Source organism: Meles meles, chromosome 7 (genome assembly GCF_922984935.1).
Source record: "Meles meles chromosome 7, mMelMel3.1 paternal haplotype, whole genome shotgun sequence".
NCBI lineage: Eukaryota > Metazoa > Chordata > Mammalia > Carnivora > Mustelidae > Meles > Meles meles.
The window spans coordinates 46,644,793-46,669,526 of NC_060072.1; the positions used below are offsets into that span (position 1 = coordinate 46,644,793).

The 24,734-nt window shown below is 39.6% G+C and overlaps 1 protein-coding gene across 1 annotated transcript in view; it reads left to right on the forward strand.

Annotated features, from left to right (window-relative positions):
* Nucleotides 1–439: 439 nt before the first annotated feature.
* TSPAN8 (tetraspanin 8) overlaps nucleotides 440–24,734 on the forward strand; it is a 30,336-nt gene continuing 6,041 nt past the window's right edge. The window contains exons 1-6 of the mRNA XM_046012789.1: nucleotides 440–700; nucleotides 12,922–12,984; nucleotides 17,642–17,779; nucleotides 19,263–19,337; nucleotides 19,443–19,550; nucleotides 23,493–23,624. Of these exons, the coding sequence (XP_045868745.1) occupies nucleotides 641–700; nucleotides 12,922–12,984; nucleotides 17,642–17,779; nucleotides 19,263–19,337; nucleotides 19,443–19,550; nucleotides 23,493–23,624 (576 nt within the window). The 5' untranslated portion in view covers nucleotides 440–640. The remainder of the gene's footprint in view (nucleotides 701–12,921; nucleotides 12,985–17,641; nucleotides 17,780–19,262; nucleotides 19,338–19,442; nucleotides 19,551–23,492; nucleotides 23,625–24,734) is intronic.

Consider the following 24,734-nt stretch of genomic DNA (forward strand, 5'->3'; position numbering starts at 1 on the left):
AGTTTAGAAGCTTTGGAAGGCAGGTGCATATCATGGTTGTTCCCAGTACTCTGGGGTTCAGGATGAAAGGGAGACTGGGGGTAAGCCTTCAGATTTTCACATTTCTGAATGCATTCTATTGCCCCCAGGAGAAATCTTGCATTGTGGAGAAAATGCAATGCAAAAACGAGTTGAGACACAATGTCTCTTTATGTCAGAGCAAAACAGTCTTGCTTTCCTATAGTAGAAACGGAGGGCAGGAAGTCAAGTTGTGGTTTCTAAAATCCAACAACCTCGTATCGCTGTGCCACTCTCACTCGGATCCAGCGCCACTCCTTAACTTGATATCTGTTTACTTTAGAGGAGGCAGTTTTTTGAGAAAGGATCATAAATATCCTGGCCGGGTGCCCCAGGAGCCATGACAAGCAAAAGAACATACTCGCCTAGTGATAGCCCTTGTGATATTTAAATGTGTGGGTTAATTTTTTATCCACTTTAATAACTGGATTATTCCCCTCCACTCCTCCTCTGCTTTCTATTTCTACTCTGAAGCCGTGGGCACAGGCTTCTCTGCAGGCAAATTACTCCAGAGCATATCGCTGGACAGTCCTACAAGGAACAGTTACATTCACGGCATCTGGATTCCTGATCGTTTTCCGACATGGCAGGTGTGAGTGGCTGTATAAAATATTCTATGTTTATCTTCAACTTCTTGTTCTGGGTAAGTGTTGTTTGTTTGTTTTTTTTTTTTTTTCTAATTATCAATTTTAGACAAGAAAGGGGGACCTTGATACAAATATCATAAATGAGAACAGACTCTGCACTAGAGAAATAAGAGGAGGAGGAAAATGTATTTTCCATTTACTTGTTTGGTTTTGTTTGTTCTTTCTTTGGTTATTTCAGTAATTGAAAATGAGCCAATGACTCAGGAAAGTGGACCTCAGGATCTGTGAGGATAAACATTTCATAAATGTTTTGATATTGTTGCAAAACAATCACAGAGGAAAAAAATATCCCTTAATTAAAGGACAACTATTCTGAGTTGTGTATCATGCAGGCCTCCCTGGTTTAAGGATCTTGTGGGAAAAACTTGGTCTGATTCCACCGGCGCCCAGCCCCTGAATCCTAATCTTTACATCTGGGTCTGAAACAGGTGAATGGTGGAGTGTCTGATTAGGGATGTGAGGAAGGGATCATTTTCAGAGACCCAAAGGAGAAACAGTGGGTCATAAAAAACTTGAGAGGGAAATAATACAATTATTTAATCATGGAAAAATTAATTAGTTAAACTAGGTTTAAAAAAAAAGTTAGTATTTCCATGCGTCATCACCCTGCCTCTTAATCAACAGGGTTGGTATTTTAACAGGTCTTATGGGGTTTTTTGAAAGCCTGTTGACATAAGACAGCAACTAAATTGATAAGTCACATTAAATCTTAGAAAATGGAAAAAATAAGATATGGAAGGCAAAAGGTAAAAGGCTGGGATGTTGGACAATCGACATCATTTTTAGTAATGTAGGTACAATTAAAGATTGTTCAGAAGTGAATCAGTAGAAATAGCCCAATGTCCTTAAATGAAAATTTTATTTTGCATACTAGATTTTTAAAAATGACTTCTGCGTGGGACGCCTGGGTGGCTTAGTTGGTTAAGTGTCTGCATTGGGCTTGGGTCATTATCCCAGAGTATGGGATCAGGTTCAGCATAGGACTCCTTCCTTGTTCAGCAGGGAACCTGATGAACCCTCTGCCTGCTGCTCCTTCTGCTTGTCCTCTCTCTCTCTGACAAATAAGTAAATAAAATCTTAAAAAAAAAAAATGACTAATGTAGTATAGGCAGGAGAGAGTTCTGGTTTTGTTTTTTACCTGGTTACCTTTAGTAAACAGACAGCTGGTATCTATATGTTGGGAAACTTCTTTAAAAAAAAAAAAAGATTTTATTTATTTGACAGACAGAGATCATAAGTAGGCAGAGAGGCAGGCAGAGAGAGGGGGAAGCAGGCTCCCCGCTGAGCAGAGAACCCGATGTGGGGCTCGATCCCAGGACCCTGGGACAATGACCTGAGCTGAAAGCAGAGGCTTTAACCCACTGAGCCACCCAGGTGCCCCTATGTTGGGAAACTTCTGTTCTGTTATAACAATGATGTACCTAATTAAACAACTACAGGAATACAGTCCTGTACAGAATGACTTTCCATTCAATGTCAGCAACCCTAATGAGTACAGATGAAATATTGGTGAAGTAAATGAGAACGTAAACAAATAAAATAAAATAAAGATGATCTGTCCCTTTACTTCCTCTTTTCCCTAGAAAAACAGACTGATTTTTACAAATATTAAGTATAGATCATGAATATATGCCAGTTTTTTAAAGTTAGTCCTGATAAATTTCTTCCCTTAAAATATTTAAAACTGGTTAAACCTTGAGAGAATATAAGCAAAGGGATGCCTATGTGCTTTAATTGGTTTTGTTTGTAGCTTTTTGTTACGAAGAATTTTGAACATGCATGGAATAGAAAAGGGTGATCAACCCCATCATCGAGCCCCAACAGTGAGGGCATCAAGGCAATTCTGTATGTGCGCTCTCATTCACTTTCTTCACCCTGTATGAATTTGAAGCAAATCCCAGACACATCATTTCATCTGTAAACATTTTGGTATATATCTCTAAAAGAGAAGTAATTCTTAAAAAAAAAAAATGTAACCACAATGTCATTATCACACTAAAAACTCAACAAGAATTTCTTAATTATCGAATATCCATCTAGGGATGTTTCAGAATCTAAGTAAGGTTCACACCTTGCCATTGGCTGATATATCCTGTATGTCAATTTCACTTTTAGGTTCTCCTTCCATCTTTATCTCTTCCCCCCTGCCCTTGAAATTTAATGTATTGATGTGTGTTGTCGGTCTTTCCACATTTCCCACAGTCTGGAGATTGCTATTTGCATACCCGTGGTCTAGTTTATCATGTCCCCCTGTCCTCTGTATTATCTCTAATCTAGTGATTGAATTTGTCACCTTGAAGGGATTCAGGTGGTTATTTGGGGGGCAGGGGGCAGGGGAGCACAACTATTTTCAAAGTGATATTGAGTTCTTTCATTGGCCATACAGACATATTGTCTGACTGGGTCACTTTTTGTGATGCTAGTTGCCACTTGATGCTCAAGAACCTAAGAAACAGTCCATTAAGAGTCCAAATTGGTGATTTTCTGTATCCATCACCTCATGTATACTTTCAATATAGAGAAACGCAGCATTTATTGACTGGTTACCAGTAGTACCCGGTTTTTATTAAAAAAAGAAAAAAGGCAGCATAAATGCTTCTTACTCTTTATTAACCAATTTTGAAATGATGAGTTAATTTCCTTGTATCATGCAACAATAATTAGCAAGCATTTCTGTAACTCTTTTATCTTTGGTTATTGGGGAGCGTCTTCAAGTTGGCTCCTCAGTCCTTTTGACATGATCTTAATAGCATAACTTCTTTCCCATGGGTATGACAAGATGTTCCAGGCTTATTTCCCTAGTTCTTGCCCTAGACCTGGAATCAGCTTTTTCTTCAAGAATTCCTGAGATTTATTTTGAAAAAACTACAAACCTTGTCTTTCTAAGGCACAAAATGTATATGGGTCATTTAAACAAGCCAAAATATGAATATGTCAATAAATACATGCCTCTTATTTTAATAAGATCTTCTAAAGTAACTAAACTAGTAAAAGTCTTCAAATTATGAAATCATTAAGATATATCTATATTGTATAAAAACAGCATTATAAAGTGCATTCACGAAGACCGTGAATACATTGGAGATCGGTGTTCCATTAAAAAGCTACTCAGGAATTTGAAATCTGGATTTTAAGCTGAAATGACAAAGAGTGATTAGGCAAGGGGCATGTTATAGGTTCAGGATTATATATTTAAGATTAGAGATCTCTACTGTGTTGTACCCAGGTATTGTCACTGCTTTCCCTGGATTCTCTGATTATTTTATGGTCCCCATTATCTCTTGTTTTTCTGGTAATGAAGACAAAGTCTTTCCAATGCATTAGATTTCAGTTAGATATTTGTAACTTCTCTCGGGTAAAAGGCCTTGTTCTTTCCATCCGCGTATCGGTGTGACCTACAATCTCTATATGACACATCTCGAAATGGAGTCTTTGAGTAAGAGGAATGGAGGTAAAGGCCAGTGATAACTTCTCAGCCAACAGGTGACATCAACATTTTCATTCAAAATTTAGATAGCAGGAGTCCCTGAGGTTAGGGAACCACTGCTATTTCTACTCCCCCTTCTAGCCCCAACCCAGCATTCTCCATTGGAATTTTATGATCCTTCACAGGAAATTAGCAATTTGTCACATTCCTAATGTTTACTTAAACAACAAGTTTAACGGTCCCACTGATGTGGTTTTCTCATAGATATCCATGGCCTTATGTGTTCAAATGCATTCTTTCTGGTGTAGCTTGCAAAACTAAGCCTTCGCAAAATAGGGCCAGATGTTGAAATATCTCTGAGATATGCATATGGTCATGTAAGCTAAACATACCGGTTTCTTTTGGGAGAGAACTTGAGATAGGTCACATAAATATGGGGCAATTTTCAGTTGTCAGAATTAGCAATTGAAGAAAAACAGGTAAAAGTGGAAATCATTCTTAATCACTGATGCTAGTGTTGGATGCAAGTCATGGGGAAGTGGAGATGTTGTAGAGAATGGATAAATTCCAGGTACAAAATCTATTTCTCCAAGTCTTGTGTCAGAACAGATGAGCCGTGCAAATTTCCTTATGGTCCTCTCAAATAGGTCAGACTGGGGAGTAGTGTAGATGCTGGGGTATGGTAGTTGTTCTGGGTAAGCACAGGACACAAAGCCTTCACCCAGGGATGCAGTGGAACCTCCAGGAGATGTGAAAAGGGAGCTATGGAGAGGCCAGCCCTGCATGAAGGAAAGTGGAGTGAGGTCACATGACCAATTCCAACTAAGGTAAGGCGAGAAGGAGGAGCCAAGTTGTAAGAGCCAAATGTATCAACAAATGCAGGGTGCTGGGACCTGAAGCCATCAGAAGCGAGCAGAAGGAGGTCAGAACTTGGAGGGAGTCCACGAACCAGAATTTTGATGTTCCTCCTTGTATTTTTTGTGGTGCCTGGGTCTCCTGGCTGGCTGGGCCGACAGCAAGGAAAAGAGCCAAGACAGAGATAACTGAGATAGAGGAAGCTGAAAAAAAATCAGGACCAATGATATTTCATTCTGTCAGTTGATGAAATCTCCCAGGTTAAAGGCCTGACTATGGCTGGAATGTGTGAACTTGGTAAATGCAGTGGTTTCCTGCCACTATGCAGTCATGTGGAACTATAACCCTGACAAGAGGCAGCCAAGCCCAGGGGTTGAGAGGACAGACTGAACCTCCACTCCTTCATCACTAGCTGTGTGACCTTGGGGAAATGTGTTGATCTCTCTGTGCTTTAGAATTCTTCATCTTTAAAACTGGAGCTAGAGTTGTTGGGAAGGTTAAATGAGTTAAGGCATAGAAAAAAACTCAGAAGAATGTTAAAGAAATGTTTAAGAAGCAAACACTTCCACCGATGTTTAAGAAATGTTTAAGAAGCAGACATTTCCACCAACATTGTATGGACATTTTTATGAGACAAAAATATGCAACTATGCTGCATAGTAAGAAATCAGTTCCAGTGCTGGATTCTGAAACAGAGGCAGAAATAAGATGGCAAGAAATATGATGGAGGCAGAAAATTCTTCTAGCATAGATGAGGGTAATGGAAAGAAGGAAAGCAGATTTTGCAAGCAGATAGACTTGAGATTCAAATCCTGACTTTGCTCCATATTGTTCTGTGGACGGGAACGCGTTCCTTGACTTTTCTGTGCCCCAGTCTCTGTGTTTGTACAATGAAGATGATAATTTTGTCCAGGAAAGTTAATTGTGAAGATTAAATAAGATACTTTCTGAGAGCCTATAACCAGGGACTCACATGCAATAATAGTGCAATTAATGCAATTTCCCCCAATACCCCCCCATCATATTGCTTTTTAATTTAAAAGTATTAGTGTCTGGCATGGTAATATTTTATACATAATTGGCTTTAAAAACTGAAATATGATTTTATCCCTACTCTGGCCCTCCTCTGGCCTCATGGGGCAAGGAGTTGTTGAGCCACCCTGAGCCTGGCCTCCAAGCTGGGGACCTGAGACCCCCATTTTCCCTGCCCAAATGACTCCAAACCTGTTTCTAGGGTCCCTTGGAAGTGTCTAGACCCTTCTTCATGGTGTGGGCAGTGTTTTCTGGAATAGGAGCAGGTTGGAACAGGGCTGGCTTACAGGCTGATGCATCCACAGCCATTCCTGCTTTGTCCCTTGGAGTTCAAGGACAGAGCCTGGAGTGAGGGCCAAGGGCAGGGCACTTCTCCCCAGGTCACCCTCAGCTGATAGCAGACTCCGAGGAGTCAGAGAATTCAAAATCAAATCTTGTCCTCTAGGTGATTAAGTGGGCACATTTGTCAAGGTTGGATGATCAGAAACATTTTATATATGTTTATTACCATGAATGATAACTTCTTAATATAGAGACCTGTGGGCTGTGGACTGTTTGTTCTTGGTGTCCTTGCAAATGTATGTACAGTTCTGCAGGTTGTGCTTTTGATGCAAAGTGATAAAAACATTCCTGAATTTGCATCATTTTTTTTTTTAAATTTGAAAGAGCAAGAGAGTATGGGTAGGGGGAGGGGCAAAGGGAGAGGGAGAAGCAGGCTTTCTGCTGAGCCAGGAGCCCATTTCGGGATTTGATCCCAGTACCCTGAAACCATGATCTAAGCCAAAGACAGATGCCGAACCGACTGAGCCACCCAGGTGGCCCCTGAATTTGCAACTGTTTTATGATTCAGAAACATTAACTCATAACCATGCTCATAAAATGCTGAACATCCGGCTCTCTTTACCTATTTTTGAAGTTATGTACATTTTAGTGATTTTATGCTTTAGTGCAGCAAAGATAACCTGAAGCGTGTTCACCCAGACCCTATTTATGTCAGAAAGAAATGTTGATTTCATTCTCCTAAATTTGATTTCTTTCTCCTAAAGTTAGAGCTCCTTAAAATCAGAATTTTCAGCAGTTGTACTGGGCGTTTGGCTTATTTACTGGGTTCAGAAGAGACACGTGAAGGCAACTCTAGAGACACTTTGCTATGTGCTTGCCAGTCCTTGATACAATAAATAATCAGTCACTGGGGTCTGAAAAACCATGAGGGCAGAGCCTGCTGAGAATTGAAGTTTTTAAGTAACTCCACTCGTATAGAGCATCAGAAAAGCCAATAGTGTGTGAGTGAGAGGAGGCACGGTCAGTAAGTCAGAGCTTCATTAGTCCATGTCTAGAAAGAGAAGGCCCAGCAAGTTCTCCTCCAACAGGAGGTCTGAGAATTACTGTCAGTCGCGTCACTAGAGTAAGGCAAAGGGCAAAGCCTACTCTCACTGAATAATACATCAGAATGGGTCTCATCTTATTCAAAGATGAATAAGGGAAAATCCAGCCTAGGTCCTAATAAAGACTGCTGAACAAGTGACAGGAAACTCTGAAACCTTAGAGGACAAGCACACATCCCTGAAAGAAACACTCCAGCATCATGGAGAAAGGACCTGGGAATTGGCATCCACAGAGCAATGGCAGAAAACAACTCCCTATGAAACAGACGATGGAGGCCATGAGAGCAGAAAAGGTCAACTGGAAAAGCATAGAATGGGGTGAAAAAACTAAAACTAAAGAAGTACCTCATGTAAACCAGAAACCCAATGACAGAGTTAAAATCCACTCCAGAACTATTAAATGGAAACGGTGAGATAGAATCCCAAATTGAGAAACCCTCCCAGAGGAAAATCAGAAAAAGATAAATGAGGTGGAAGAAGGTAGACAAGAGAATGGAAAACCAGAACAATTTATATTCCTGAAAGAAGAGGATACAATAAATGGGAGAAGAAAGATAATCTCATATAAAAAAAAAATTCTCACAGGCAACAATGGTGCCCTCTGCATCATCTTAACCACAATGCCATGGAACTAGACTTTTAAATAAATGTTTATTAAAAAAAGAAACTTGAAAATCAACAAAACAGTTCTGTCCTAAAATATCAGGGCTCTTGGAATCCTTGCCTCCTGCATTCATGGCCGGAGGTGTTTTTGGATTCTCATAAAAATAGATCTTGGAGTCATCCAGGTTATCCAATTGGACATTTTCTTATTCTTTTAAAGCCTTTCAGGAGCAGCATAGGAAGCTTTCCCTTAAGCTTACCTAAAATGTGTCCATTTGGGGCCAATAATGAGAGAACTCCTGATCCACACTCTCCCCTAACAGAGTGCTGTGCACTTTCTTCCATTTTTAATGCCCCTTAAATACCCTGTGATAAATCAAAAGGTAGAATTGAGTAGAAAGGAGTAGGGATGATTGGCGGACACTGTATCCAAGAAGAGGACAAAGCAGCTGGTTCTGTACCATTTATCTTTGCTCTCGATGGTGCCTCCCTTTTTCTTCCTGGCACTTTGTAGTTTTCAGCTTGTGCCCTGTTTTAGTCTGCTTGGGCTGCCATACCAGAGTACCATGGGCTGGATGGATTAAATGACAGAAATTTATTTTCTCATAGTTCTGGAAGCTGGAAGTCCAAGATGAAGGCACCAGTCAGTTTGGTTCCTGGTGAGAGCTCTCTTTCTGGCTTGCGGGTGGCTGCCTTCTTGACCTGTCCTCACACGGTTTTTGCTGGTGCATAGAGAGAGAGAAGGAGACAAAGAGATCTCTTCCTCTGTTATAAGGTCACCAGTCATCTTAGATTAGCATGCCACCCTGATGACCTCATTTAACCTTAATTACCTCCTAAAAGCCCTATCTCAAACTACAGTCAGACTGCAGGGTAGGGCTTTAACATGTAAATTTAGGAGGGATATAGCTCGGTCCATAGCATGCTCCTAAGCAAACATCGAAATTATTATCTAATTTCTTAGAATGTTGGCTCAGACCAACTGCATCCTAATTCCATACAAAGAAAGATGTCTTATAGGATCTGAGTGGTAACCACAATGACTACCTTCAAGGAGAAACCTTTGGAGTTTGGGGGCAGTAGGCCTGGCCAATTCTGCATGTCCATTTACATTTCCTTTTACAACCTGCTCAACAGAAAGTGCAACAGAGCTAGGTACTTATATCTTAATTTATACTCTTGATTATTTAGACAGTATAAGAAGGCTGGGGGACAAAGACCCAAAGCCAAACTGGAAAAGGGCTCAGAGAACCATTATGATAGCTAGTCTTGTAACGATTGGGATAAAATTGGTTAATATCAACCATGACTCTAGAATTATTATTCTTGACAGAAAATAAATTTACTTTTAAAGTCAGTATATGTAAGTTTTTTCAATAAGGTGAGACTGACATATTCTCAACATGTGTTTCTTTTGTTTTTAAGATTAAGCTAGAAGAAAAGATAGAGAGATAGTGATGGAAATGACAATGTATCCAACTTCAAAATTTCTAAGAAAATTTAGCTAATTGTAGAAATTGATATTGAGCAAAATATTCTTGACTTCTGAAATAATTGGATATTCTTTCTTTTTCTCTCTTTCTTTTTTTTTCTCTTTCCTTCTCTCTCTCTCTCTTTCTAAGAGAGAGCATGCGAGTGGGGTGGGGAGGAGCAGAGGGGGAAAGAGAAAGAATCTTAAGCATGCTCCATACTCAGTGTGGAACCTGATGTGGGGTTTGATCTCATGACCTTGAGATCATGACCTGAACTGAAATCAAGAGTCAGATGCTTCCGCTGAAAAAAAAATAAAAAAAAAAATAAATAAAAATAAGAGTCAGATGCTTCACCGACAGAGCCACCCAGGTGCCCCTCTTTATTTTTCTTTTTTAAAAATTAAGTTTTAATTATTTAAAATAATTTAAAAATAAACTGAATTTTTAAAAGAGCAGTTTTAGGTGTACAATTCTATGGAAAAGACGGGACAGACATTTCCCGTATACCTTACCCCCACACATGCATAGCCTACCTTGTTTTCAATATCACTCACCAAAGCAGTACATGTGTTACAATTGATGAACCGCTATTGACATACCATAATCACCCAAAGACCATAGTTTTCATTAGGTCTCACTCTTGGTTTTGTACATTCTATGGGTTTGGACACATGTATAATGACATTGACATGTGTCCATAATTATAGAGTATTATCACTGCCTTAAAAATCATCTGTGCTCTATCTATTCATTCTGTATCCACTTTGGCAACCCCCGAACTTTTAAGATCTAAAACTAATCCATAGTTTTGCCTCTTCCGGAGTGTCATATAGTCGGAATCCTACAGTATGTAGCCTTTTCAGATTAGCTTCTTCTACTTAATAATATGCATTTAAGTTTCTTCCATGTTTTTGCATGGAGTGATAGCTCTTTTTTTTTTTTTTTTTCAGTGCTGAATAACATTCCCTTGTCTAGATGTACCACTTTATTTATCCATTTATCACCTACTGGCGAATATCTTGGCTGCTTCCAAGTGTTAGCTATTGTGAATAAAGCTGCTATAAATATCTTTGTGCAGGTTTTGTGTGGACATAAATTTAGAGAGATACCAAGGAGCATGATTGCTGGATGATAGGATAAGAGTATGTTGGGTTTTATAACTGCCAAACTGTCTTTGAGGGTGACTGTACCATATTGCATTTCTGTCAGCATTGGTTGAGAGTTCTGTTGCTCCACATCCCTGTCAGCATTTGGGATTGTCAGTGTTTCAGGTTTTGGCCATTTCAGTAGGTGTGTAAGGGTGTCTCATGGTGTTTGTTTTGTTTTGTTTTAAGATTTTATTTATTTGACAGAGACACAGCGAGAGAGGAAACACAAGCAGGGGGAGTGGGAGAGGGAGAAGCAGGCTTCCTGTTGGGCCTGGAACCGGATGCGGGGCTCAATACCAGGGCCCTGGGATCATGACCTGAGCGGAAGGCAGATGCTTAACTACCGAGCCACCCAGGCGCCCCTATCTTGTGGTTTCATACTCCTTCTTTTAAAGTTAGTGTTGCAGATAACACTTTGTGGTTGAGAAGACTAACAGTTATCATTTGAAGGGAAAATATGGTTGATTTCATTGATTTCTCATTGAGTTGGTATCTAAAAGGATTTAAAAAGTAAACTAGAGCCACACATAGACAAACAAAAGTTAAGGGTTTGAAAAACCAAAGTCTTAGTCTCTAGGAGTTCCTATGGTTTTCTCACTGATAGTCTCATAAATTAATTTCAGATAAGGATAATAATCATAATACCTAGTTGGATAATTAATGCTATGTTCAGTTAAAGCTAAAAGCCAGAGCAACTATTAAGACAATCAATGTAAATCTACTTGAGAAGAAAAAGAAAGAAAATATCAGTGAACAAATTAAACAACAAACAAAAATCTAACTGCTGTAAATTACTGAAAATCTCAGGGGGTCTCATTATCATTCAACATAAATCCTTACAGGCTTATTTATGAACACAGAACTACTAAAATGAGCATTTATCTCCATCTGCAAGTGAAATTAGGATTTAGTGGAAGGGGGGGGAACTGAGGGTTGTCAGGCTCTAAAGCTGTCTTTTCAGTGGTTTGAATTTTATGGTGTATGCCAGTGTGTGACTGTAAGATAATTAAATTGTGCAGGTTATTTGGCGATTTGAGAAGGAGCTTTGGTTTTCCATTGCCTTCGTTATTTGGTAAGAGTTAAAGCACGTGGAGGGGCGGATTGGGTTAGGAGTGGGGCTGGATTTCCATGACGGAACTGTTATTTCTTGGGGTTCTAGTTCCTTGATCTGAAAGGAAGGGTTTGAACCTAGATGACTTTCTTGAGATCTTTTAGACAACACAACACGGATATTCTCCAATTTTTCAGCTGCTAATGGTACTCCCTATTCCTTAACAAAGCCTTTGACTCTACATTCAGGGTAGACTTAATGAGAAGCCATTAAAAGTGAACCGGTTGTTTTGGGTTTGCTGGCATACGGCTCAACCATGCACAACAGCAATGGTAGGACAAGGTCAGCAAGCTTCAGAAGACTCAGGAATTTCTCTGTCAGAGCACCCCACGACCAGAACAGTCTAGAAAATCTTGCGAGCGCTGCTATGTTTGCTGAGTTACCGAACTTGTTCTCAACAACTCTCTTTAATGATAGAGCTTTGATTTTTTTTTTTGAGGCTATAACATATATATATATATCTGAAATGAAACAAAACAAAATCAAACCCTGAAAGACAAGGGTTTTCCTTACACAAAAGTAAAATGTGTTTCACATTTTATGCGTTGGCTTTGGTCCAAATGAAATAATCTGGGAAAGTCATTAAATGCATTTAAGAGTTTAAGTACTGTTGCTCATTGTTCCTCCTCTCTGGGTAAGTTTTACAACCTAAAAGAGCTTATTTTTTAAAAGAGTTTATTTGGGTACAAAAAGTGTAAACCCTTGTTGCTTATCTGAAGATTTTGTCAGATGTGCTACTGTTCCCTGCCTATCCCAATTTCTTGCTTCTAGAATCTTGAAGGAATGTTTGATGATTAGTTGTTTTCTTCCCTTTGGGTCCAAGACAGCTTCTGAGACAAACCCAGGGGCCTAGTAAGGATATTTTGTCTTTAAACTGTTGTGACCTATCTTTCAGCTATTATAATCTAGCAAAAACACAGTTAGTGTTGAAATATGAAAAACCATTGTTCCCCTCCCCTGTAGTGGTGGTGACTTCTCATCTGCAGACTGATGAATTATTCCTAACAAATTTACCAATTTTTAGTGGAACGTTTTAGCAATTACCTGCACGTGAATATGCCGGATTTACATCTTTTAGGTGGTAATGTATGATTAGTGATAAGCCATTATGATCTTGGGGTGTGTTCAATCAGAGTTGCAGTTTGTTTCTGTTGTCCTCTAACACCTTTTTTAAATTTCTGCAGCTATGTGGCATCTTGATCCTGGGAGCAGCAATTTGGATACGAGTCAACAAAGATGGTCAAGAGGTAAATAAATAGATACAAACTTCTCCGCTCCCAAAACAGGTTATTTCTCTTCCAATGATGAAAATAATGACAACAATCATATAAATATTTCTATAGCCATTTCCTTAACTGCTTGATGTAGTCCTTTGTGCTGGTATGTGATCTTATAATTTAATTCAATTTAATTAATCAAATTTAATTACTCACTATGTGCCTGGCACTGTGCCAGGCATGGATCAATCCTTCTGGAGAATAGAGGGGTGTTATTTCAAAGACAGGAAGATTGCCGTGAACGTGGAGATCGGAAGGGGCTAGAATGGAAATCAGGCTTCTTTGTTATTGGCGGAAGGTGGGCCTGAGGTGTAGCTGGAGGAGACAGACTGCCATTCTTCCACACCAACAACAGTGTCTGTAGTACAAGGTACTGACCGCCATTTGGCTGATCCCAAGGTAAGAGTTTAGTCCAAAGTAAAGAAGATGAGAAGTTCTTTTGGAGAAGAAGAATTTGAATCTAAAGGCAACAAAGTGCAAAGGTGGTTAGTAATTAATTACCTGTGCCAACTGGCATCGAGGGTGACTCCTTAGAACACTAAGAGACCGGTCCCGCTAGGGTAACTGAGCTGTGGGCAGGGGCGGGGGGGGGGGGGGGGGGGGCTGTCCAACCTCTTGCTATCTAGATAAGATTAGCGCAAGCCCCTCTCCTTCACCAGGCACGATTCCACGCCCCGTGGCAAAGTGCTTACCAAGATTTTCACAGGTCAGGATGAAATTTAGTTCATAGGGTTAATTCTGGCTTCAGTCTTTGGATTGCACATGGACGTTTTCCGTTCCGTGCTACATAACCCTTTGTGAATGCAAAAGAGTGCATGAGGGAGAGAGGAGGAGGGAGACACGGGGGGCTCTTCCCTTGGTTTTACCCAACAGAATAGCTGGCATCATTTCCTGGCTCCCCTGCTTCCATTCTTCTCCCCCCCTTCTTCTGAGGGTCCCTCCACCCCCCAAATTATCCTTAACCGCATGCACAGCAGTTCCCTTATTCTTTGTGGTCTGGGCTCTTGCCACCATTCAGGATCCCGTCTTCTACTGCTAGAGCCTTTTCAAGGTATTTATTTGCCCAAATAAAGTTTCTGCCTGTAAGAGAAATTTCGATCCTTATTTGATAATTATGAAGATACACTAAGCTAGCAATTAAAGTAATGTACTCTTATTATGCTGCGATGAAGCTAAATGCCTTTGGGGACAGTCTTGCTGTAAGAGAGACTAAAAGCAAATTAACATCTGTTCTGATTCCTTTTCTCAACTGGGTGGCTTTTCTGCCTCTTCCTCCCTTCCTGCTGGCCTGCCTGCCTTCTTTCCTTCTCTCCTCCCCCCTTCCTCCCTTCTCTCCTTCTCTATCTCCTCTTCTCTTTTTCAAATCTGCTTTCTACCCTTAGAGAACCCAAGGAATCCCAGTGGCATTTAGCTTCTTCATTCGGTGCCTTCCCACGGTGAGGAAACTGGGTGAGGGACAGGTGTGGCAACTCATCGGTAACATCCTAGTCCATCTGGATTTCATTTATGGTTTTATACTGATAAATGTTAACAGGGACTTCCAGGTGGCCTTGGGCCCTGGGTTTGCACTCGAGAAGGGTATTTGAAGATACGTGGAAACTCTGTTGTCTAGAAGCTGACGTCTGACTTTCGGACGCGTAATTAAGCCCAGAGATTAGACAGCTGCCTATTCAGAGGGCGCTTTTGCCTTTCTAAGATGTGTGTGCAGCCTGTCTTTTATTTCACTTTATTTCTGGTTGATATGGGAACATTTTCTTTCCCCCAAGTGCTTCTGGTAAACAACTTTGGTGTTTAGTCTGTTAAGAAATTCCACACATTGAACGTATTAAAGGAAAACTGTTGTCCTTGAGAGGGTGGGACTCCACATCTGGGGACACAGAATGAATTCATAGAGCGAGGCAGCATCTTCTGTTACGTTTTGACTCTTGTGCTCTGTCAGCCTCGAACCCCAGGTGGAAAGTCCGTATCTCTATGACACCAGGAACCAGCTTGACTCCTGTGAAATTGGCTTGGTTTATCTCTCTCTCTCTCTCTCTTTTTTTTTTTTTTTAAGATTTTATTCATTCATTTGACAGAGAGAAAGAGATCACAAAAAGGCAGAGAGGCAGGCAGAGAGAGAGAGGAGGAAGCAGGCTCCCAGCTGAGCAGAGAGCCCGATGTGGGGCTCCATCCCAGGGACCATGAGACCATGACCTGAGCTGAAAGCAGTGGCTTAACCCACTGAGCCACCCAGATGCCCTTGATTTATTTTTATCTGAAGTCTCTGACTAAGAATCAAGACTGCAAAGAACTAATTTTAGTAGGGGAAAAACAGAGGCACCAGTTTTACAAGGAAAAGCTGGAGCATGAAGGCAAAAAGGAAGAATGTCTGGGAGGTCTTTGTGCACAAATTTTAGCATATCTCTTTGTGTTCAAAGTATCTCTCCTAAGGACACTTTGTTTTCCCTCAGGGAAACTCAGCACCCTGAGGCAAAGCCTGTGGGCAGCCATTCCGTCTCAGGAGATCTCTTAGAATTCAAAGAACACCCTGAGTCTTCTTCAAGGTTCAGCCATTAGAAATTATTCTCCCTTTGTCTTCACACACACAGAAACTGTTCATCCAAGACAGTCTTTGAAACTCTGCTCTCCCTTTCCTGGAGTGAACACCTGAGCTCAGATTTCCCTTTCTTGCCTGAAAAAGAAGAGCCACTTGTTGGGCTGGTCTTGGAACAGCAATCCCCCAGGCATCCAACACATTGCTTTCTGGGCAGTCTCTGGCAAGGGGTTACGCTGCCCACACTAGTCTTCTAGAACGGCTTCATTACAATGCTGGCTGCCCTCTACGGTCTCACCTGTAGGTATTTGACCTGTTATTTCTGTCTGGCCTATAAGCCGAATTCTGACAACTCAAGACAGTGAGTTATCCCTCTCAGACGCCTTCAGGTTTACTTGCACTGGCCACAATGTTCTAGGGGAGCGATGTTCGATGGTAGGTGGGTAGAGGGTATTTCCTAATGCTGCTTTTTTGGGTCATTATCTACTCTGACCCAGGTGCCTTATGTGTTTATTAGCAAAACCAATTTCTTAGCTCCAGTATGAACAAGCAAACAACAATTAAATAAACAAAAAACCTGAAAAACAAACAAAAAGTCTTTAGGACATAACCAAGCTTTCTAAATATGTATGTTGAAACATTATCTGTAACCATAGACTCTTAGAGACAAAGGAGGCCTCAGCGATCACAGAGGCTGACCCAGTTTCCTTTATAAATGGGAAACCGGGGCCCCACAAGGTTAGTTGACTAGTCTGGGGTTAGAACCTTAGTTATATATAAGGACTCTGACTAGAGTATAAATCTTTGTTTTAATCCTTTTACAGTTTTCAGTGCATTCCTTCCTATTAACATTGAATGAAGCTTTCCTCTAGGCTATAAGCTGGTTTTTAAAGTCTTTAAAAACCATACACATTATTATTAGCAGGTTTGTTTTTTTTTTAATACATTTCCTATTAAGGGAGTCCACATGCTGGCCCACATGCTGTGCAGCAGTTTCTAGAAGGCAGAGTCTCTGAGTTAGTGTAACAGCTAGGATTCTCCCTGGAAGTAGCCCGGTAGATAGAGATCATACAAATGGATGAGATCCCAGTAGCACCCACGTACAGAATAGGCACAAGACTTCACTTTTCGCTTGTGATTTATCTGGAGGACAAGTGGTGGATCGAGGCTAGGTATCAGAAAGCTGATGAAGAAGAGTATGTGTATTACTGGAGCGAAAAACTGAATTATGCAGGGAGGGTAGCCCAAGCCCATATAAGGAGCCCTAAGATGTGTTCCTCAATATACCATTGCTTAACAGGCAAAATAAAGAGTTTCTGACGACTCTAAAGACCATACCATAAAGAACAAGGAGACAGAATTACATGGACTGTCAGCAACTAGCTTTATTTTCTTGGTTTAAATACCTTTGTTTGTTTTGGCGTGATCACTATTACAATCAACATGCAAAGCATTTTTATTGACCCATACATGTTCACTATATCCCTTTGCAGTTGGTTCCATCTTTCCCTCCTGTTTTATTCAGTCAAGCACTGGTCTGATTTCTGAGTTACTTATTCTTGTATGTCATATAAATGGCATCATACAGCAATCACTCTTTTGAATATGGCTTACTTGGCTCACCCTAATTTTTTTTAAGACTCATTCATACTGTTGGGTCTCTTAGTAGTTTGAGGAACTTGCCTTTTGAATTTAAATAATTAGATTGCCATAAAATATTCATGGTTTACTATGTGACTCTTAGGTATAAAATACAAAATATGAAAACCAAAGATCGCATCATGGGTGAAAGTACCTATCCCTCTAAGCTTTTAAAAATAATCGCCATTTTAAAAGTCTATGACATTTCTTCGATACGGCATCCAATATATCATCTTAGAAAAGTATAAATTGGAAAATGTTATAAGGTAAGTAATACCTCAAAAGAGTGGAAGCTCCTTGAAAGCAGGGATTTTTTTGCTTCTGGAAATCACTGAAGTATCTCAAGGTGCCAGAATAGGGCCTGGTCCATACTAAGTACCCAATGGATATTTGTCGAACAACCAACATGGAAGAAAGGGATTTTTCTGTCATTCATCTCTTTTTTATTTTCAGATTCTCAGCTCTGGGGATTCTGTTACTAGCCCCTATATTTCTGTGAACATCTTGATAGCTGTGGGGTCTATCGTCATGATTCTGGGTTTCCTGGGATGCTGTGGTGCTGTGAGAGAAAGCCGCTGCTTGCTTCTTTTGGTGAGTTCTCCAGACAGATCGCAACAACCTTCAGACTTCTGAAGATGGTCTTCCATTTCCATTGTCTGTCAAAAAGACTTGCCAAGACTGAGGAAACTCTAACTTTTGTTTAGGGGGGTTGATTATAGAGGCTAATATTTTTTAGCTTAGATTAGAAGATGCCCTAAGAAATTATAGTCCTTCCTTCCTCTCTCCCTCTCCCCACTCCTTCCCTCCCTCCCTTCTTACTGAGTACATGCTGTGTGCCAGATACTGGGCTAAAATATACATAGACATTAAGACAATTAGAACCCATTAGGGAAGACAGACAAGCCAACTATTAGCTATAGTGTGTATGGCCCAAGAAGAGGAGGGCAAGGATAGAGGAGAGAACTTTCAGGCTAGAAGCAGAAGTGAGAGTGGTGTTTGTGTGGGTGAGGGGATGATGGGCTTTCCAGAGAGAGAGTTTGTCAGCTTGGTGCTGGCATGTTTAGGGAATGACAAGGTCTTGGGTGTGGCTAGAGTGTGACAGAGGCTGTTTTTAGTACATGATGGGAGATGGGTCTGAGTGTGTAGGGCGCAAAATCCTATTCCATGCTGACAAAATTGTAAGAGAGTGAGGTAATCAGATCTGTTGCTTAGAAAGTTTCAGGGAGGATGGATTGGGTTGGGATAATCCACAGACATTTACTTTTACCATGTACAGTAGAAAATAATAAATGGATGTAAGAAAAAATATTAGAAAAAGATCCTGACATATTTATTAGATAAAAGCTAACATTAGTGTTTACAGAGATCACTTAAGCTTGTTTCTCTCATAGAATAAGTACTGTGTCGGTCCCTGAAAGATACTGTGTAACAGTTTGTGTATTATGAGGGAAGGTGGAGACAGGGAACTCAGCAGGATTTTAATAGTATCGCTAGTGGTTGCCTTTTGATCAATAAGGCCTCATTCGCAATTTGGGAGACTTAATTACTTGAGGAGCTTGTTTTAAAGAGAGAAAAACTAATTTGTGGGCTGCATTCTTTCAAGTTAGAATTCGGTAGATCTGAGGCAGGTTTCAGAAGTGTACATTTATAATGAGATCCCAGGTGGTTCTGCTAACAGTAGAAAACTTGTTTTGAACTCACTTCTGAAGTTTGTCCTAAAGTGTGTGCAGGTTTGCATTTGATGAAGAAAAAAGAGTAAGAGGATATTCCAATAATTGTATGTGTGTAAACGTTCAAACTTCCTTCCATTAAACATCACACCGACGTCTACAATCCTCTCAGTAAATTTTTGTTTTAACCGCTTCGCTTAGTCGGTGTTTGAAACAAAGGCTTTTGACGGCTAATGGCCCAAAATTGTCTTTTGAGGCAAAGGGTAGAATAAATGAGGAACGTGGTTATTCTTCCAACTCTAATGTGATCCTGATTGCAGAACAAAGTGCCAAGCCCAAATGTCCCAAGATGTGACTGAAGGCCCTGGGGATAATATGTCTTCCATTGTTTTCTTTTTTTTCAGTTCTTCGTAGGCTTGCTTCTGATCCTGCTCCTGCAGGTGGCAGCAGGTGTCTTAGGAGCTACCTTCAAATCTGACGTATGTATATATACGTGGTATTTGATAATTCTGGAAAAGTCTGAAATATCAAAATACATACCACCTTCCAGCATGAATAATTTAACAATGCTTTTCAATTTTCAGTCCGAGCGCATTCTGAATGAGACTCTCTATGAAAATGTAAAGCTTTTACATGGAACAGAGGAGGAGGCACAAGCATTCCAGGAAGCGCTGGCTATATTTCAAGAAAAGGTAATTAGCATTTATAGGTCATTTGGGGAGTGGGGCGTCGGTTTTGCGTTTACTTAATTTTTATCAGGAGAATTCCTTAAAGTAAAAATATGTCTCCGCTTTGCAGATTTTGACTGATTATTCTGTCACTATGCATAAGAAAAATCCAAGAATATTTCTGACTTTGTTTCCAGCTTCTTATGAAGTTCTGACCCAGTTTAGGAGGACAGAGATTAAGAAGATATGTTTATGACCAATTAAGCCTCAATGGGACAAAATCAATAGTTGTTTCATACTTCTTACCATTAACCAGGATAGTGTGTTTGGGGCACTTGGAAAGTCTCTCTCCCTCTGTCTCCATGTCTGTCCCCTCTGTCATAAAAATAATTACATGTATCATTTATTGCTACTTAGTATGTACTAGGCCTTACATTCAGAAGGCCATTTAATTTTTATGACAACTCTTTGAGATGGAGCATTATATCTTTATTATCCCTCTTTTATAGATAAGGGGGTTAGGTGTTGGAGAGGTCTGATGGCTAATGAGTAATGAGCTTGGAATTTGAACCCAGTTGTCTGACTAGTTTTTTTTTTTTTAATTGGTATACCAGCCTCTCCCTTATTTACTTATTGAAGCTGCTTCTCTGTCTTTAGGGTAAAGTCAAAACTTGGACAGGCATTGAAGGGATTATACTCTCTGGCTCTTACCGAATATTTTAATATTCGTAAATACTACTCCGTAAACATAAAACAAGCAAAAACAAAAAACAAAACAAAAAAGAAGCCCCTCCCCTCCACTCTCGTCCAGTCAGGTTTGTCTACTCAGGATCCCTTAAACAATTCTGCCTTCCTATCTTGGCATCATTCCCTATCTTGGAAAATACTAATACTTTTCTCTTTCTTCCCAAATACTACATGTGCTTCAAGGCTCGACGAAAATGTTACTTATTCTGTGAAACTCCGAATCACCCATTTTTTCAGAATTCCCACTGTATTAACCACATGTAGCATTCGGTTCACGTGTTAAGGAAATTCTCAGAATCTCAGAGGACAGCTGGACTTTGTAGGGCATTTAACTTGACTTCTCATTGATTGAAGTATTTTTTTTTATTTATCTTTATTCACTCTCTAAGCATTGAAGAATTTAAGTTCATCAGTTTTTGCCCATCCTACCCCATTTCTATCTAAGTCTGATGATTAGTATGTTCTTTCTTAATTTGAAACAAAACCTGCCTCCCTAGGATTTACATCATTTAGTCCTAGTTCTTCCTTCTGGAGTTTCAGAGGAAAAAGAAAATCTACTGATGCTTCTGCACATTGCAGCTTGTACTTTGACAATGGCTATCATATGACTTCTAAAAGCTTTGCTTTTTAAGTTGAAACATCCTTAGTTTCTTGAACTATTTATCAGATGACTTTTTTTTTCCAGAGCATTCCCCAGTTCCTGTTTGAATAGACTCCAGCTTGTAAAAATTCTGTTTAAAGCATCATTTCCAGGAGCTGAAACCTGATAGGAGTCAGTCTCTGTTTCACTTCCTCTGTGGTGTGCTTTTCCCAGCATCCCAATAGCTGCATTTCTTGATCCTCTCCCCTCCAGCATCCTACTCTGGAGCCCAGATCAACCCAGGTTGAAAACAGGAAGAATTTAAGCAACTCAATTCTTCCCCTGAGTGGGACCGAGCATCCTTGATTCTCCCTGGTGGTTGACTTAAGACAAAAGGTGCTCTAGGTAAACACCAGATCTCGGGATTGGGTCCTGAATTGCACTTGCTGCACATTGTCCCTGATATCCAAGGTCCCAGTAACAACCATGGGGTTCTAAATGTTCTGTTTATTGTAGCACAGTTCTGTATTACTTCCATTCTTGTACACTAATCCCATGCCTGAAGCTTCCTATGTTCATAGAACTACAGTTCTTTTTTAATGTCCATTTTGAGTTCCTTCCTTCCTCCCTCCCTCCCTCTTCCTCTCTCCACCAAGGATTTTCCTTTTTAGTAACACTTTTTTTGGAAAAAGAATCCTACACCAAACTCTTGCTGGATGACTCGGGGCCCTACCACACATGAACAGAAGTCGTAGATACAAAGTGGTTTTTCTCTTTGGATTTTGGAGAAATACCCCCATGACTTCTCTGCTAACATACTAATGGAAAGTGCTTCTCTTGGATTCTTGGTGATGACTCCTTGTCTAGAGGTTGTTGTATTGTTCACTGCACTGTGTCTTGTTCATCCAGCTGTGATAACACTTCCAGCAAATCCTGGCTAACTTCTTCCTTCACTTCTCATACATCTGATCTGGTGACCAGATATCATACCAAGTTTAGCCTTTCTACCTCCTACCATGTCTTCTGCTTCTAGGCCTCCCTAAGGAGTCCTGAGGTATATTGTGCTCCAAATGTGGACTGATCTGTGAGTACATATAATGGGACTTTAAAAAAAAATCTGACTGTCTATATCAATTAATATTATTCAAGATTATTGAATCAGAAAGCATGAGCAATTAATCATGTCTACCATGAAAACAGGAGAGGAAGTTATTTCAAGATTGTTTTCTTTGCTCATATTGACTGACCTTGGGACCAACTGAAATCTTTCACTCTTCGTCATATGAATGTCTGCTGAGTCATATATTTGTGCATTTAAGGCTTTGAGCCAAAGGGCAAGACTTTATATCTGCTTCAACTGAACTTGTTGGTTTGAGTCTATTTTCTCAACTAACTTTGGAACTTGAGTCCATTCCCCAAAATGTTAATCATCACTGCCAGCTCTATATCAACTACAGAGTTGAAAAGTACTTTCCATATATTTACCTAAATGATTCATATCAGTGTTGAACAGAACATAATGGAAATGGCAACACCCACCACAAAATAACAACAACAATAGCTTCCACATACTGAGTACTTTCTATAAGCCAGGTACTGGACTAAGCACTTCCTGTCTTCACAGGAATATTCCTATTTTTTTCTTTACAACAAAGCCACGACTTATATATACTGTGAGCAACTACTGTTATCTGCATTTTACAAATGAAGAAACTGTGGCATGGAGGGGTTAAGTAATGTGGGTAGTGTGGTCACCCAGCCAGAAGTGAAAGATTTCTAAATATCCTAGCATTGATAATGCATCTGAGCCTAGAAAATCATGTAGTCTTGGTTCTGTTTTCCCCAGCAATTTTTTCTACCTTTTCTTCATGAAGAGTTGTCTTTCTAATAGATAAAATAGAACAAGATGAGGTACGGTTACATCTCTCTTTCGTTTAATCATACGATGGGCCATGGACCCTGAGTCATTGGGTTTATTGTTCCTTGTTTCTCTTCCCAAAACACGACCACAGATTCCCTAAGTGTTTCCCCATGTTTCAGTATATTCTGGGCCTTCCTTGACATTATTTTAAGAGTTTCATCCTTCATTTGCCTCCCTCCCCCATTTTGCAGAGGTCCATGTAAAATTCAGCTTTCCGGGAGGCCCACCATGCATCTTCTTTTAGCCTTTGAGAGGCTTCTCATTCTTTCCCTCCTCCCCTCCAAAAATGATCAAAGATCATAAGATAGAACTCATCTTTTAAAACCTCTCATCTCTTTTGAGCACAAGTTATTTAAAGAGAACTTGATTTTCTCATGAACTCTTTGGAAGCTTCTTTCCCCAAATCTGGGATACACGGACCTGATTCTGCCCCTCTCCTTCGTCATTTAAAGCTATAGGTGAGTTTTTCATCTTTTCTCCAACTTTCTCAGACATGTGCATCTGCAACCCTATTTTTCCTTCATTAATATTAAGACCAAAATGGAAGATTCCTTCATTTTTGCTTCTATGCCCAGAGAAATTGGTGAGGTGATTTACATGACATTTTGGTATAGGAAACATCTTAATAATAGTTTCAGAAAAATAAGATTCAATGTATCGGCAATTTTTAAAAATTTTCTTTGGTGATTGTTTCTTATACCTACTTTTCATTAAACAGTTTAAATGCTGTGGTTTGGTCAATGGAGCTGCTGACTGGGGAAATAATTTTCAACAAAATTTTAAGTCATGTGAATGTACAAGTTCGTCAGACTCTTGTGTGATATATGAAGGCAGAAATGTTTACAAACAGGTAAGAACAAATCAAACTTGACATAGGAAGTGGTTCTGTTGATTCTTTTTCACAATGAGTCTCTACAAAAAAAATTAAATTACAAGAAATTACAATAGGAATAATGATATAAAAGTCCCAGGAATTTCCCAAATAATAAATAAATCCTATTTAAAGATAAAAGGAGATATAAAAAAGTGAAAGTAGTTCTTTTTTTTTTTTTCTGTGAGTCTGATATCTTTTAAAGTCAACATTCATAGATCAAAGAAACATTCCACTGCAAGAAGGAAAGTACAATCTAACTGATGAAAGTTATCTCATCTTCATTAATAATGATTAATGACTAATCATTATTCTTCTTTATTTTTTCCTATTTTAACATAAGTCCTAGAAAACTATATTTTCACTTTAGTTTGTGAAGTAAAGATTTCTTTTTCTTATCAAAGATTCCTTTTCTCAAGTAATTGTGTAGGTATAAAGACTTGGCCTTTAGGGGTTTGGCTCTGGATGTTAAGTACATCAATCAATTTGCCTAATTATTGCTCCAATTCAGAAGTGGCCTCAGACATTTAAAGTCAGTTGAAAAAGCTGGGTTTGTCTTTCATGAGCTGTAGTTGTCATATTTATGTCACTTGTAGATGTCAGTATGTGTTATATTTCTTATTATTGTTTAATTCATCAAAACTGAGTGACCACCTCCTAGGGCTCAGGCTTTTTACCAGCCACTGAAAATCTATTCCTGACAGGCACAATGTTTGCACTTATGGAACTGGTGCTCAAATAATGAAGAGAGAGTGAAAACTAGGCAACTTCCTTTCAACGAATTATTGGTATTTTTATATAGAGGCAGGTGCAAGGTATTATGGGACCTTATCTAACACAGTCTTCAGGGTTCAAGAATATAATATCTGTTCCTTACCATGGGGCTTTACATAAATTGTTCCCTCTGCTTGGGAGGAATGCATAGGAAAATGATAATTGATATTAAACTTTCATTTATTTGTTGTTATTCGTCAGTGTCCACCGCATATCAGACAGGCCCTTGCTAAAATCACATACGTCTGGACCCTCGAGGAGATTATCATCTAGTTGGGAGAAAGTTGCATAAAAGCTATTATAATTTAATGAATT